The 14,118-nt window shown below is 38.7% G+C and overlaps 1 protein-coding gene across 1 annotated transcript in view; it reads right to left on the reverse strand.

The window, feature by feature from the left end:
• The window catches only part of LOC133639463 (zeta-sarcoglycan), a 945,127-nt gene that overhangs the window by 200,708 nt on the left and 730,301 nt on the right, over positions 1-14,118 (reverse strand). Inside the window, exon 4 of the mRNA XM_062032766.1 lies at positions 949-1,036. Within this exon, the coding sequence (XP_061888750.1) occupies positions 949-1,036 (88 nt within the window). The remainder of the gene's footprint in view (positions 1-948; positions 1,037-14,118) is intronic.

Consider the following 14,118-nt stretch of genomic DNA (forward strand, 5'->3'; position numbering starts at 1 on the left):
TAAAATAAAGCCAATAATGCAATTTTTTTGTGGTCCCCTTTATTTAGAAAAGTACTGAAAAGTACCGAAATAATTTTAGTACCGGTACCAAAATATTGGTGTCGTTACAACACTACCTGGGATGTGATGTTTCTTTCCATTACATTTCCATTATTTACTGTTCATTTTCAGCAAAAAGGAGAGATCACACATAAAAAGGTACGCACACAGCTTAATTGTAAACAACACGTACAGTAAAATGGTGTGACATTAATCACAACTCTGCTAGCTGTCATAAATCTGGTCCTCGTTGTTTCAGTCTCACTATTATTCAAACCATAACGATCCCCCTTTACGGTGACATCAGCTAACCTTTTAAAGTCATTACTCTCAAATAGTACTGGATATTCTTAATTTACCCCTCTACCATCCATCAAACAGAAAAGAAAAAAAAAAACAGATTTACACGTGAGCTGGTAAATTCCTATTAGAACCATACATTTGAACGCATCGCAGTGCTGGATAAATGAAAATGAGTCATCAGCCAGTCCGACACATTTTTCATCCAAAGTAATGCAACATGCAAATTTCCTTTCAGTGTTTGCATGCTTGCATGGGTTATTGAATTCTATAGGAAGATTGCCATGAATGCAACATGTGCTCGGAACGATGTCCTCTGAAGAACAATAGCCGCTCGCTAATCCAATTAGAGCTGATAAAAATGACTCGGTCAAAGACAAAAGAAAAAAAAATGCTTTCAGGCTGAGCGAGAAGGCCTAATGGAAATAGATAGTATTTAGTTTGGTAAACACAGGGGGTAAATGCATTCAGGAAGTCAAGCAAAAACAGAGCAATATAACTTAATGTCCTTTGAGAAATGATCTACTTGCTTTTATGTGCTTTTTTCATACTCTGTTTGTGTCTGCTAGTGTGTGTGTGTGTGTTTGTTAGTGTGTGTGTGTGCCTTACCCACGGTAAGCTGACCAGTGAGTTGTCCCTCGCCATTCCTCGCATTGATAGTCACATTTCTATCAGACTGCATGATCAATGGACTGTCCTGCAAAAAAGAGATTGGGGGTAGTTTAGAACAAATGACATTTACAGAAGGGGCGGTGTGGTTCGGTTGGTAAAGCAGTCGGTTCCAGGTTCGATCCCTGCTTCCGCCATCCTGGTCACTGCGGTTGGGTCCTTGGGCACTTTACCCACCTGCTCCCAGTGTCACCCACACTGGTTTAAATGTACCTTAAATATGTAAGTCAGCGGTGTCAAACGTACGGCCCGAGGGCCGGATCAGGCCCGCGAACAGGTTTTATCCGGCCCCGCGGGATGAGTTTGCTAAGTATAAAAATGAACCTGACATTTTTGAATGAAAGGAACAGCTGTTCTAAATGTGTCCACTGGATGTCGCAATAGCAATTCTTTGTATCTTTGTAGATGATGCTACATATGTACAAAATAAACCACATGATGTTAGTACAGTCGAGGAAAATTATCAAACTACATAAATTTGATTTTGATATAATTTTTCTGTCTAGATAGATTGAAAATGAACACCAATGAGTTGACTGATGAACATTATCACATAATTTACTCAGAAAATATAAATAACGACAAATAAAGTATATATACTATTAACCGCAACAGGTAATTGTAAAAAACAACAACATTATGATTTGTACAATTTCAGAATGTTCTTGTTCTATTTTTAAACAAAGAAAACAATCTGAAGTTGTCTTTATTTTTTAGTTGTCGTGCCGTGATTTTACTAGTACGGCCCACTTGGGAGTAGATTTTTCTCCATGTGTATGAGTTATGTACAAAATAAACCACATGATGTTAGTATGTCAGTTGAGGAACATCATCAAACTACATAAATAACATACTGTAATTTGATTTTGATATAATTTTTGTATCTTGATAGATTGAAAATTAACACCAATGAGTTGACTGATGGACATTATCACATCATTTTTTCAGAAAATATAAATAACGACTAATAAAGATAGAATACTATTAACCGCAACATGTAAGTGTAGAAAAAACCCAACAACATTATGATTTGTACATTTTCAGAATGTGCTTGTTCTATTTTTAAACAAAGAAAACAATCTAAAGTTGTCTTTATTTTTAAGTTATCGTGCCGTGATTTTACCAGTCCGGCCCACTTGGGAGTAGATTCTTTCTCCATGTGGCCCCCGATCTAAAATGAGTTTGTATGTATGAGTTGTGTACAAAATAAACCACATGAAGTTAGTATGTCAGTTGAGGAACACGATCAAACTACATAAATAACATACACAAATAATATCAAAATCAAATTACAATATCTGGATAGATTGAAAATTAACACCAATGAGTTGACTGATGAACATTATCACATAATTTATTCAGAAAATATAAATAACAACAAATAAAGTATATATATTATTAACCGCAACAGGTAATTGTAAAACAAACAAAAAAAACAACATGATTTGCACAATTTCAGAATGTGCTTGTTCTATTTTTAAACAAAGAAAACAATATGAAGTTGTCTTTATTTTTAAGTTATCGTGTCGTTATTTTACTAGTCCGGCCCACTTGGGAGTAGATTTTTCCCCATGTGGCCCCCCATCTCAAATGAGTTTGTATGTATGAGTTATTTACCAAATATACCACATGATGTTAGTATGTCAGTTGAGGAAAATGATCAAACTACATAAATAACATTGTGGAGGGGGCGTGGTCCACGCGTCGCCTGTGGGCAGGGCATGTGCAGCAGATGACAGGTGAGTGGATACCTCAGCTGGAACGAGTTATCTAATCACCTGTCTCTTTATTAGCAGCGTTGGTGACCGTGAGAGGGGGAGCTGAAAAGCAAGAGGGAGGGCCCAAAGGCGAGAGGAGAGGAAGAAGAGACTTGGAAAGTGGAAAAAATAAAAACTTGTAACTTGGCAAACACGCTTGGCCCAGTCTGTCGGTCCTAAAAGAACCCTGCGACACCAGAGGTGTCACAAACATAATGTAATTTGATTTTGATATAATTTTAGTATCTAGATAGATTGAAAATTAACACCAATGAGTTGACTGATGAACATTATCACATCATTTATTCAGAAAATATAAATAACGACAAATAAAGATAGAATACTATTAAAAACAACAGGTAAATGTAAAAAAAAAAAACAACACTATGATTTGTATTATTTCAGAATGTGCTTGATCTATTTTTAAGCATAGAAAACAATCTGAAGTTGTCTTTATTTTTAAGTTATCGTGCTGTGATTTTACCAGTCCGGCCCACTTGGGAGTAGATTTTTTCTCCATGTGGCCCCGATCTAAAATGAGTTTGACACCCCTGATGTAGATACTGGGTTTCACTATGTAAAGCGCAGAAGAGTGCTATAAGAAAATAATTCACTTCCCTTTACAATAAAAAACTAAAGATAACTGGGACATGACATTGTTTTTACCGCTGCAAAGTGTTGGTTGGTTGCTTGCAGGGTTATTAAAAAAAAATATGCAGATGATTATCACAAAACATTGATCTTAGGCCAGGGGTCGGCAACCCAACATGTTGAAAGAGCCATATTGGACCAAAAATACAAAAAAACAAATCTGTCTGGAGCCATAGCATAATACATAGCAACTGGCGCTGTGGTCAAAGTCGGAGTCATCACAAAACAATGTTTATAAAATTCAACACTCTACTGCTTAAGAATTTACTTTAAAAATAGACTAAGAGGAGAAGTATTGCGGAAAGAGATTATTCTAGATTGAACCTATAATGTCATGACTGTTTTTATTGACTATTGACTATCTTATTGATTGTGTGACAAGCAGCAGAAAATGGATGGATGGTACTTTTTCGTCACTTATTGTTTGTCTTTGGTACACTAATGTGTATATTTTAGGCAATTGGTTCTTTGTTTTATTTTTGCAAAAATATATATATATCTATTTTTATATTGCTCTTGTTGTCTTTGCTATGAACATTATTATGTAAACTCGAAGTTATTTTTACTTTTTTTGGTTCTTTGTTGTTGCTATTTTGTATTACAACATTTTATTATTTGATCATGTTGTACTGCATTGTAATCTTTTGTTTTGTGATTGTGTGATGTGTTTTTTGCCTGGACCCCAGGAAGAATAGTCTCCACTGCGGTGTAGACTAATGGGGATCCTTAATAAACTAAACTAAACTAAACCGCTATTTGGCGGCTAAAGTGGATAGTGCAACCCCCCGAATTGGTCACGTTTTATGTGTCAGGTAAACTGCGACAAACAGGGCCACACAAATCCCCTTCCTACTGTATGGGCACAAAATATCCATCCATCCATCCATTTCCTACCGCTTATTCCCTTAGGGGTCACGGGGGACGCTGGAGCCTATCTCAGCTACAATCGGGTGGAAGGCGGGGTACACCCTGGACAAGTCGCCACCTCATCGCAGGGCCAACACAGATAGACAGACAACATTCACACTCACATTCACACACTAGGGCCAATTTAGTGTTGCCAATCAACCTATCCCCAGGTGCATGTCTTTGGAGGCGGGAGGAAGCCGGAGGGAACCCACGCAGTCACGGGGAGAACATGCAAACTCCACACAGAAAGATCCCGAGCCCGGGATTGAACCCAGGACTACTCAGGACCTTCGTATTGTGAGGCAGACGCACTAACCCCTCTGCCACCGTGCTGCCCAGGGGCACAAAATATAAATATTAAATACTTATGATTTAAATTTGTTTTACAGCAAAATATTTTGTGCCCAAAATATTTTGCTGTAAAACAAATTTAAATCATAAGTATTTAATCCGTACTTCATTTATCTCTGACGTGTGTGTTGAATAACCACACCTATGCCTATGCTGTAGTTTCATGTTTGCCTTTACTTTGTATCAGTTTTTTTCTAATTTTTTTGTATATATTTTTTTTGTTTCCTAATTTGATCTCCGCTTTCACGTCATCTCCTTTCCTATCTCTTTTTCCTCACTCGTTCTCCCTTTTTATGTTTTGAAATTTGCCTCTTTTTTTTTTTTTTTTTTGTTTAGCCAGCATATAACTGAATAGCTCACAGGTGACCCAATTTCTCTCTATGGTTTCCCCAAATGAACGCCATGCTGCATTCCAAATGAGTTGTGCAAAAAAAAAAAAAAAAAAACTGCCCAGTTGCTGGTCTACTGAAACGGAACACTTCCTCCCCCCTCCACCCAATCCTTCCTTTTTATAGCTTTTTTTTTCCTTTCTCTCTCGCTCTCACTTTCTTCTTTACTATATGTACGTGAGGCAGTTTAGGGACCAGACAGACACATGCATGCAGAGAAAATAACGACACACCTGGCTATGCAAGCTTAAACATGATGTAATTACACACAGAGACTAATCATTGGATCTAATTAAGGTTATTTGCAGCGTTACACAGCTCATTGCAAACAAACACAAACACAACAGCTAGTCGGGTAGACAACAAAAATGGTATAATGTGCATTGTGCTTCTCGTGTGCTCCTCAAAGCATGCAGACTGGATTAATTACTTTCAACAGGGCGTATGATAGGCGTCACTATAATATCTTTCCGCTCTGTTTAAAGTCTAGGACTGCTTTGTGCGGCTTGACAGATGTAATGCTCCCAACATCATCCAGCTCAATGGGCAGTGCCTATAAGCGGGCCCTCATCCCATTCACTTAGAGCACTGCTCAGTCGGGTAGAAGTGCGACTGTATATTAACAATCATATTTATCAAGCATATGCAAATGGATGGAAATTGCAACTGTATATAATGCATATTAAACAGAAGCTAATTCATGCGTGCACAGCAGCTGGTTGACGCCAAACATCTTAAAGTGTCGAAGGATAACTTCACCACAATTGGCTTTATTGCCTCCTTATTGGGAAATGATGCACCTGCAATTCATGCTTATTGCATCAATTAGTTCCTGATCAATTAGGGATTCATTTCTACAAACTAGTAAAGGGGTGGCCATTAACCTTTTGTTTTAGTCATACAGTTATTACATTTCTACTGTGTATCCTGTCCAGGATAACACACGAGATAGAGCAAGGACTGGCTGACAGGCCTGGAAACAACCATTGTTTTAGACCCGGTCTACATTAAGCCCGGATAAATCATTAAACAAATAAATATTTAGCCTAAGCCCCGTTTCAGCCACACTAAATCATTGTTTAAAGGCCTACTGAAATGACATGTTCTTATTTAAACAGGGATAGCAGATCCATTCTATGTGTCATACTTGATCATTTCGCGATATTGCCATATTTTTGCTGAAAGGATTTAGTAGAGAACATCGACGATAAAGTTCGCAACTTTTGGTCGCTGATAAAAAAAAAGCCTTGCCTGTACCGGAAGTAGCGTGACGTCACAGGTTGAAGGGCTCCTCACATTTCCCCATTGTTTACACCAGCAGCGAGAGCGATTCGGACCGAGAAAGCGATGATTACCCCATTAATTTGAGCGAGGATGAAAGATTTGTGGATGAGGAACGTGAGAGTGAAGGACTAGAGTGCAGTGCAGGATGCATCTTTTTTCGCTCTGATTGTAACTTAGGTACAAGGCCCATTGGATTCCACACTTTCTCCTTTTTCTATTGTGGATCACGGATTTGTATTTTAAACCACCTCGGATACTATATCCTCTTGAAAATGAGAGTCGAGAACGTGAAATGGACATTCACAGTGACTTTTATCTCCACGACAATACATCGGTGAAGCACTTTAGTTACGGAGCTTACGTGATAACTGCAGATAGAAACAAAAGAAATAAACCCCTGACTGGAAGGATAGACAGAAGATCAACAATACTATTAAACCATGGACCTGTAACTACACGGTTAATGCTTTCCAGTCTGGCGAAGCTTAACAATGCTGTTGCTAACGACGCCATTGAAGCTAACTTAGCTACGGGACCTCACAGAGCTATGCTAAAAACATTAGCTATCCACCTACGCCAGCCAGCCCTCATCTGCTCATCAACACCCGTGCTCACCTGCGTTCCAACGATCGACGGCGCGACGGAGGACTTCACCCAATCATTGATGCAGTCGGCGGCTAGCGTCGTATAGCCCGTCTGCTATCCAACTCAAAGTCCACCTGGTTGTGTTGCTGCAGCCAGCCGCTAATACACCGATCCCACCTACAGCTTTCTTCTTTGCAGTCTTCAATGTTCATTAAACAAATTGCAAAAGATTCACCAACACAGATGTCCAGAATACTGTGGAATTTTGCGATGAAAACAGAGCTGTTTGTATTGGGATACAATGTGTCCGAATACTTCCGTTTCAACCATTGACGTCACGCGCATACGTCATCATACATAGACGTTTTCAACCAGAAGTTTCCCGGGAAATTTAAAATTGCACTTTATAAGTTAACCCGGCCGTATTGGCATGTGTTACAATGTTAAGATTTCATCATTGATATATAAACTATCAGACTGCGTGGTCGGTAGTAGTGGGTTTCAGTAGGCCTTTAAGATAAAGCATTTGCAGCTATTTGGGATACAACACTTCTCAGACGGCAAGATAACTTTCGAATTTCCAGGTCAGCTGTGATTCTACTTACTGTCCAATCCATTTGTCCATTTGTCGAAAGAGAGACAACGAGAATGCGGGCTCCCGTGGATGTGATGAAAAACAAAGGTAGAGTGTGCTTTGTATTACCTGGCCGATGAGGGAAGACTACGGAAAACGGCGCATGCTTTTGGACTGGCAAAGCAGAATGTATAAGTTATTGTCCGCCATGTATGTCACAGACTCAACGTCTAGGTCCAGACTATATAAAGTCACCAAAAAGGAATAGACAATGAAGGTGAAGGTAAAAGAGTGAGGAGTGTCCTGACCAGATATCTAGATCCCTAGATTGATTGATGTAAAATGTTCTTTATCACATTGTTTACGTGTCTAATAAAGATTTGATTAATTTATGATGGCTCAGGTGTGATTCACTACAATAGGGCTCCACATCACACTGGATTCCAGTTAATTGAAATACCACAACACTGGATATTGTTCAGTTAAGTTACATTTAAGATCTTGCACACAAAGCAACACTGGAGGTGAATATGACGTGCACATTTACCGCGCATGTGTACTAGGTCGCGTTGCGCCGGTGGGCGGAGGGTCTTAAACGACCACTGTGTTTGTGGATAAGGATAAGGGTAGGTGGGATTTACCCTGGATAATCTTAGCCGGTTTAGTGTAGAAGGGGCCTAAATGTCACAGCATGTGAGACATGACGGAATGGAAAGAGCTCTGCAGGGATTCAAAGTTTTTTAACTATTTTAGCTATTTTTTTTTCTATATATTATTTATATATATATATTTATTATATATATATATATATATTTATTATATATTATTTTAACTATTTTTCCCTGACAAAAGATCTTGACCAAAATCCCAAATCTGTTTGAGGATACCACTGGCTTGAACACCGTCTGGCGAGAGAAACTAACTCCTCGATAACACAAGTCCCCAAAACAAGTTAAAAATATTCATCATCTCCAAGCTTCAAAGCCCTGTAATGGCAAAAACATGGGCCGAAAAGAAGATTCTACTACAACGAGTGCAGCAGAGGAGGATGTTAATGAGACTCGAGAATCCCGTACTTACCAAGAAAAAATAACGATGTTCAATAATATGAGAGCCAGGCTGACTAAAGTGTGCGGTGAGATGAACAAGTGTTTACTCGGCTGAATAAAACAGCAAGAAGACATGGAGCACTTGTTGAAACACATTAAGGAAGAAAACAAGGATAATGCAATAAGTAGTAAACAATGAATGGACTGGAATGAAAAGTAATTGGACCACAAGAGAACGTGAATGTTTTAAAGAAGAAAAATGATGAAAAAGATCACATTATAAGGATTTGTCAGATTCAAAAAGTGAAGGAACCTGTCCCGTATGAACAATGTGATTATGACTGGGCTTCAGGCACGGCTTGCTTAATGGTGATAAAATACTAAACGATCTAGCTCCATCCTATCTTGCAGACTGTCTTGTACCAAATGTCCCGGCAAGAAATCTGCGTTCAAAGAACTCCGGCTTATTAGTGATTCCCAGAGCCCAAAAAAAGAATAATTTTGTACTCCATAACTATTGTGAAGCCATGAAGTGGTTGCGGCCGTCAAGTACGACCGCCAATTTCAGCCAACAAGCACATTGTCCTGAACAGATATCTAGATCCCTAGATTGATCGTTGTAAAATGTTGTTCATCACATTGTTTACTTTGACACGTCCATTAAAGATATGATTCATGTATGATGGCTCAGGTGTTAGAATAATTGTAATTAAGCTATCACAAAACTCTTGTGTTTCAATGAGTTCCCGGCGAGAAGACAAACGCTATCTTTGAACCTACCAAGAAGAAGGCTTGTAAAACTCCACTGTGTAGGATGGGAAGCAACATGAAAGTGATCTGTTTTTTTCAGGTATTCTAATCAAAAGAAATATTTTGTTTTGACCCAAGAACTACAAAGAGGAGCGAAAGCAGGATCTGCCCAGGTTCCAGGCACCTCTTCTTTGAACTGTTTTACAACCTCTTCTTTGAACTCTTCTACGACCTTTTCTTTGAACTGACTTTTTCTTTTGAACTGTTTGTAATCAAAGGTGATGGCTGTTTACGACCCCCGTCCCTTACAAACAGCTGTTGCCATGTAATCAGGGAAAGTCCAATTAAAAGAGGAGGCGTACAATCTTTCGCCAGAGCGTGATGGAGACTGTACAAGAGTACAGCCCAGACGCGCTCTCCTCAATTGAGCCAAATTTAATTATGTCTCTGTTTAATTCCTTGCTTCTTTGTCTGTTTAATAGATGTCATCAGTGTTTGAACCTGACATCAGGTGTGATTCACTACAATAGTTTTTGGGGTTTTTTCATTTATTTATTTATTTCAGGCAATGACATAAAAAAAAGTACAAAATTGACAACACATAATAATATAAATTAATATATTGCAAAAGGTAATGTATAGTATGTGATTGTCCAGTTTTGCCTGAAAGGGAGTGGGAAGAAGATCATGTATTTAATCCCACTCCCAGTTCTCTATTCAGGGATTTTTTACATGAGTTTCACTCTTACTTTGTTCAAGGATTATAATACAGATGTTGTATCATAGTGGCATTACCACAGGTAACAATAATCATTACACTGTAACAATAATTTGTATCAACAATGTAGGAATAATGAATATACCAACAATGGTAATAGACAACAAAGCAATAATGGTAATAGACAACAAAGCAATAATAGTAATAGACAACAAAGCAATAATGGTAAGGAAACATTGAACACATGTTAACACTTTGAGACAGAGTATAGCAGCAGGTCAATTTAAAGACCCTCATCTCTATATTTGAACCGGACCCCATGTTTGTATAATAGTTTCAATCGATTAATAGTTTGGCATTGCTTGTGTTGTAAGTCCAGTTTGTTCCATAGTGTTACTCCGCATACAGACACACAAAAATGTTTACGATTGGTTTGAGCTCTCGGCAATAAGAATTATCCAAAGCCTCTCAAGTTATGAGCCTGCACTCGTCTTATAAAAAAACGTTGTAGATTAGGCGGCAATAATTTGTTAAATGCTTTATATGAGATAATTATTATCGTCTAACAGCTGCTGATAGAGAGGCAAGCAAGGTTTACTGTTAAGAGAAATGTGGCAATGAAAATTGAAACACAGGGTATGACGCGCATTTTTGTTCGCGCATGCGTACTAGATCGCGTTGCGCCGGCGGACAGAGGGGGGCAGGGGGTCTTAAACGGTGGCATTGTATGTGTGCGGACAAGGATAAGGTTAGGTGTGATTTACCCTGGATAACCTTAGTGTAGAAGGGGCCTTAGAGTATGTATGTGTTTCCATGGTGACAGAGATCGAAATTGATAATGCATGTAATGTATGGATGGAGGCGTTGCAACACCTTATTGTCACAAACTGGCATGTCAGCTGTTGGCCTGACATCGAGATGCAGAGACAGGAGACAACATGCAGGTAAAATGGTGATTTAATTGCCTAATGCAATAGCAAAGCAGGCAGCAAGGGGCTAAAAAAATCAGAACATGAAACATACACTAAAGGTGCCAACTCAACAACGCACCGGCACTGTCTGAGACGTGGCGCTGTCATATAAAACACCCAGATGGTGATTGTCAACAGGTGAGGGTCCTAATCACCAAACAGAGGCAGGTGTGTCAATCAGCGTGCCACACTGGCTGTGATGAGGCAGGGAAAAGGCAAAGGAAGTTGCAAAATACAGGGAGCTAAGGCCATGTCTGTACTAAGCTGTTTAACCCCTTAAACCAGGGGTGTCTAAAGTGTGGCCCGGGGGCCATTTGCGGCCTGCAGCTAATTGTTGCACATTCTGCAAAAATTGCAAAATTGATAATATTGCAAAAATTTAAAAAAAACATTTCAAAAAAGTGGAATGAGGTGAAATCTAACAAGAAAAAGTTGCAATGTTGACACAAAGCTGTTTTTTTTTTCTTTTGTCTTTGTTTATTTTTCTTTTTTTTGCCACTGCTAAAAAAAAAAAGACTAAAAATCTATGTTATAATGAATTATTAGTTAAAAAATATCACATTAAAATGTGTTATGTGGAAAAAATATTGCATATATTGTGTGGTTGCCATAAAAAAACATCAAAGTTTTTTTCGACAAAAGAGCATAAAACAAAACAAAATAATAGTTCAAACGTAAAATCGACAGATATATCTGAAGTAATATATATAATAATATTTCATAATTTAAGTGTTGAAAGTAAAACAAAACTAATAAAAACGTATCACTTTATGAGTGGGGGACCTTTTGGATCCCAAAATATATTTAGTAGGATTTTATTTAACTTTTCACGGTGATTACTCAAAAATATGAAATAATTAAAATCAATGGTGTCCTGCATTATTGATCTTTTAAGGCTCTAATTACTAAATACTGCATATTTCAGTTTTACTATAAAAAAAACAATGTTGTCTTTGACAGAAAACCTTTTTTTTTTTTACTTTATATCAACCTCAAGTTGATATAGAGATTTACTGTAAGCGTTAAATTAAAAAAAATAATAATAATTTGACTTATTTTTAACAGTTTGATGACTTAGACCCTTTATAGTCCCCGGGAGCCCTAAAGGTTAAAAAAAAAAAATCCATATATTTTGTTAAGGTTTGAAAATGAAAAATATGAAAATGGCCACCGCGTGCTTAAATTTTTCCGTGTATGGCCCTCAGTGGAAAAAGTTTGGACACCCCTGCCTTAAACAAATAATTATTTAGCCTAAGCCCCGTTTCAGCCACACTAAACCAGCGTTTAAGGGTCCCCTCCTCGGACCAATTTTTACACGGGTAAGTCAGCCGTGTAATTCTTGAATCTCCGGCACTTAGCTTTGTATTGACTCATGGATCGTTTACAAAGTGAGTTCGGAGAAGAAGTGACGCCAGAAAGACCTTGCCCACACAGGAAGTGACGTCAGAAAGAACACGCCACAGCCAGCTTCATAAGGAAGCGGTTTCGTAGCTCGTAGCTAACCACTGGAAATATGAAGGCGAGTCATCCAGACATGCCCGTGTTTCTCCTTCTTCTACATGTACAGACGCTTGTGGAAATCACACATGAATACCTTAAGAGAAAGCGATTGCAGCTATTTGGGATACAACACTTCTCAGACGGCAAGAGAACTTTCCAATGTCCGGCCGGGTCAGCTGCGATGCTACTTAGCGGAAAACTTTGTCAATTTGTCGAAGGAGAGACAACGAGAATGCGAGCTCCCATGGATGTGATAAAAAAGGTAGCGTGTGCTTTGTATTACCTGGCCGTCGAGGAAAACGGCGAATGCATTCGAAATGGCAAAGCAGACTGTATCAGTTATTGTCCGCCATTTATGTCGCCGACTCAACGTCTAGGTCCAGAGTATATAAAGTCACCAAAAAGGAATGGACAATGAAGGTGAAAGCAAAAGAGTGAGGAGTGTCCTGACCAGATATCTAGATCCCTAGATTGATTGTTGTAAAATGTTCTTTATCACATTGTTTATGTGTCTAATAAAGATTTGAATAATTTATGATGGCTCAGGTGTGATTCACTACAATAGGGCTCCACAGCACACTGGATTCCAGTTTAATTGAAATACCAAAACACTGGATATTGTTCAGATAAGTTACATTTAATTTAAGAACTTGCACACAAAGCAACACTGGAGATGACTATATGACGTGCGCATTTACGTACTAGGTCGCGTTGCGCCGGCAGACGGAGGAGGGGGAGGGGGTCTTAAACGGTGGCATTGTTGTGTGTGGACACGGATAAGGTTAGGTGTGGTTTACTCTGGATAACCTTAGAGTAAACGGGGCCTAAGGTGCCAACTCATTAATGCACCAGCACTGTCTGAGACGTGGCGCTGTCATATAAAACACTGGTCCCCAACCTTTTTGTAACTGCGGACCGGTCAACGCTTGAAAATTTGTCCCACATTTTATTTTATTTTTATTTTTTAATCATGTGTGCTTATGGACTGTATCCCTGCAGACTTTATTGATCCATATTGATTTATAATGTAGGAACCAGAAATGTTAATAACAGAAAGAGTGCGAATGAGTGTGAATGAGTGTAAATGGGGGAGGAGGTTTTTTGGGTTGGTGCACTAATTGTAAGTGTATCTTCTGTTTTTTATGTTGATTTAATAAATAAATAAAAAATATATATATATTTTAATTTTTTTTAATTTCTTGTGCGGCCCGGTACCAATCGATCCACGGACCGGTACCGGGCCATGACCCGGTGGTTGGGGACCACTGATATAAAACACCCAGATGGTGATTGTCAACAGGTGAGGGTCCTAATCACCAAACAGAGGCAGGTGTGTCAATCAGCGTGCCACACTGGCTGCCACGAGGCAGGGAAAAGGCAAAGGAAGTTGCAAAATACAGGGAGCTAAGAGTAATAGATACAGCAAAGCCATACCTGTCATGATACTTATAAAACTGTCCGTGTGCTCATGGCCTAATGATGATAAAAAACACTAAGAATGTGTTGCCTGCAGTTAAATGTGGTGTACCTGCTTTCTGGATGGAATATTGTTTGTGTAGGGTTAAGGTTAGAAAAATGGGATATCGATTACACTAAAGAATCCAGCCATCCATCCATCCTGT

This window comes from Entelurus aequoreus, linkage group LG22 (genome assembly GCF_033978785.1).
Source record: "Entelurus aequoreus isolate RoL-2023_Sb linkage group LG22, RoL_Eaeq_v1.1, whole genome shotgun sequence".
Lineage (NCBI taxonomy): Eukaryota > Metazoa > Chordata > Actinopteri > Syngnathiformes > Syngnathidae > Entelurus > Entelurus aequoreus.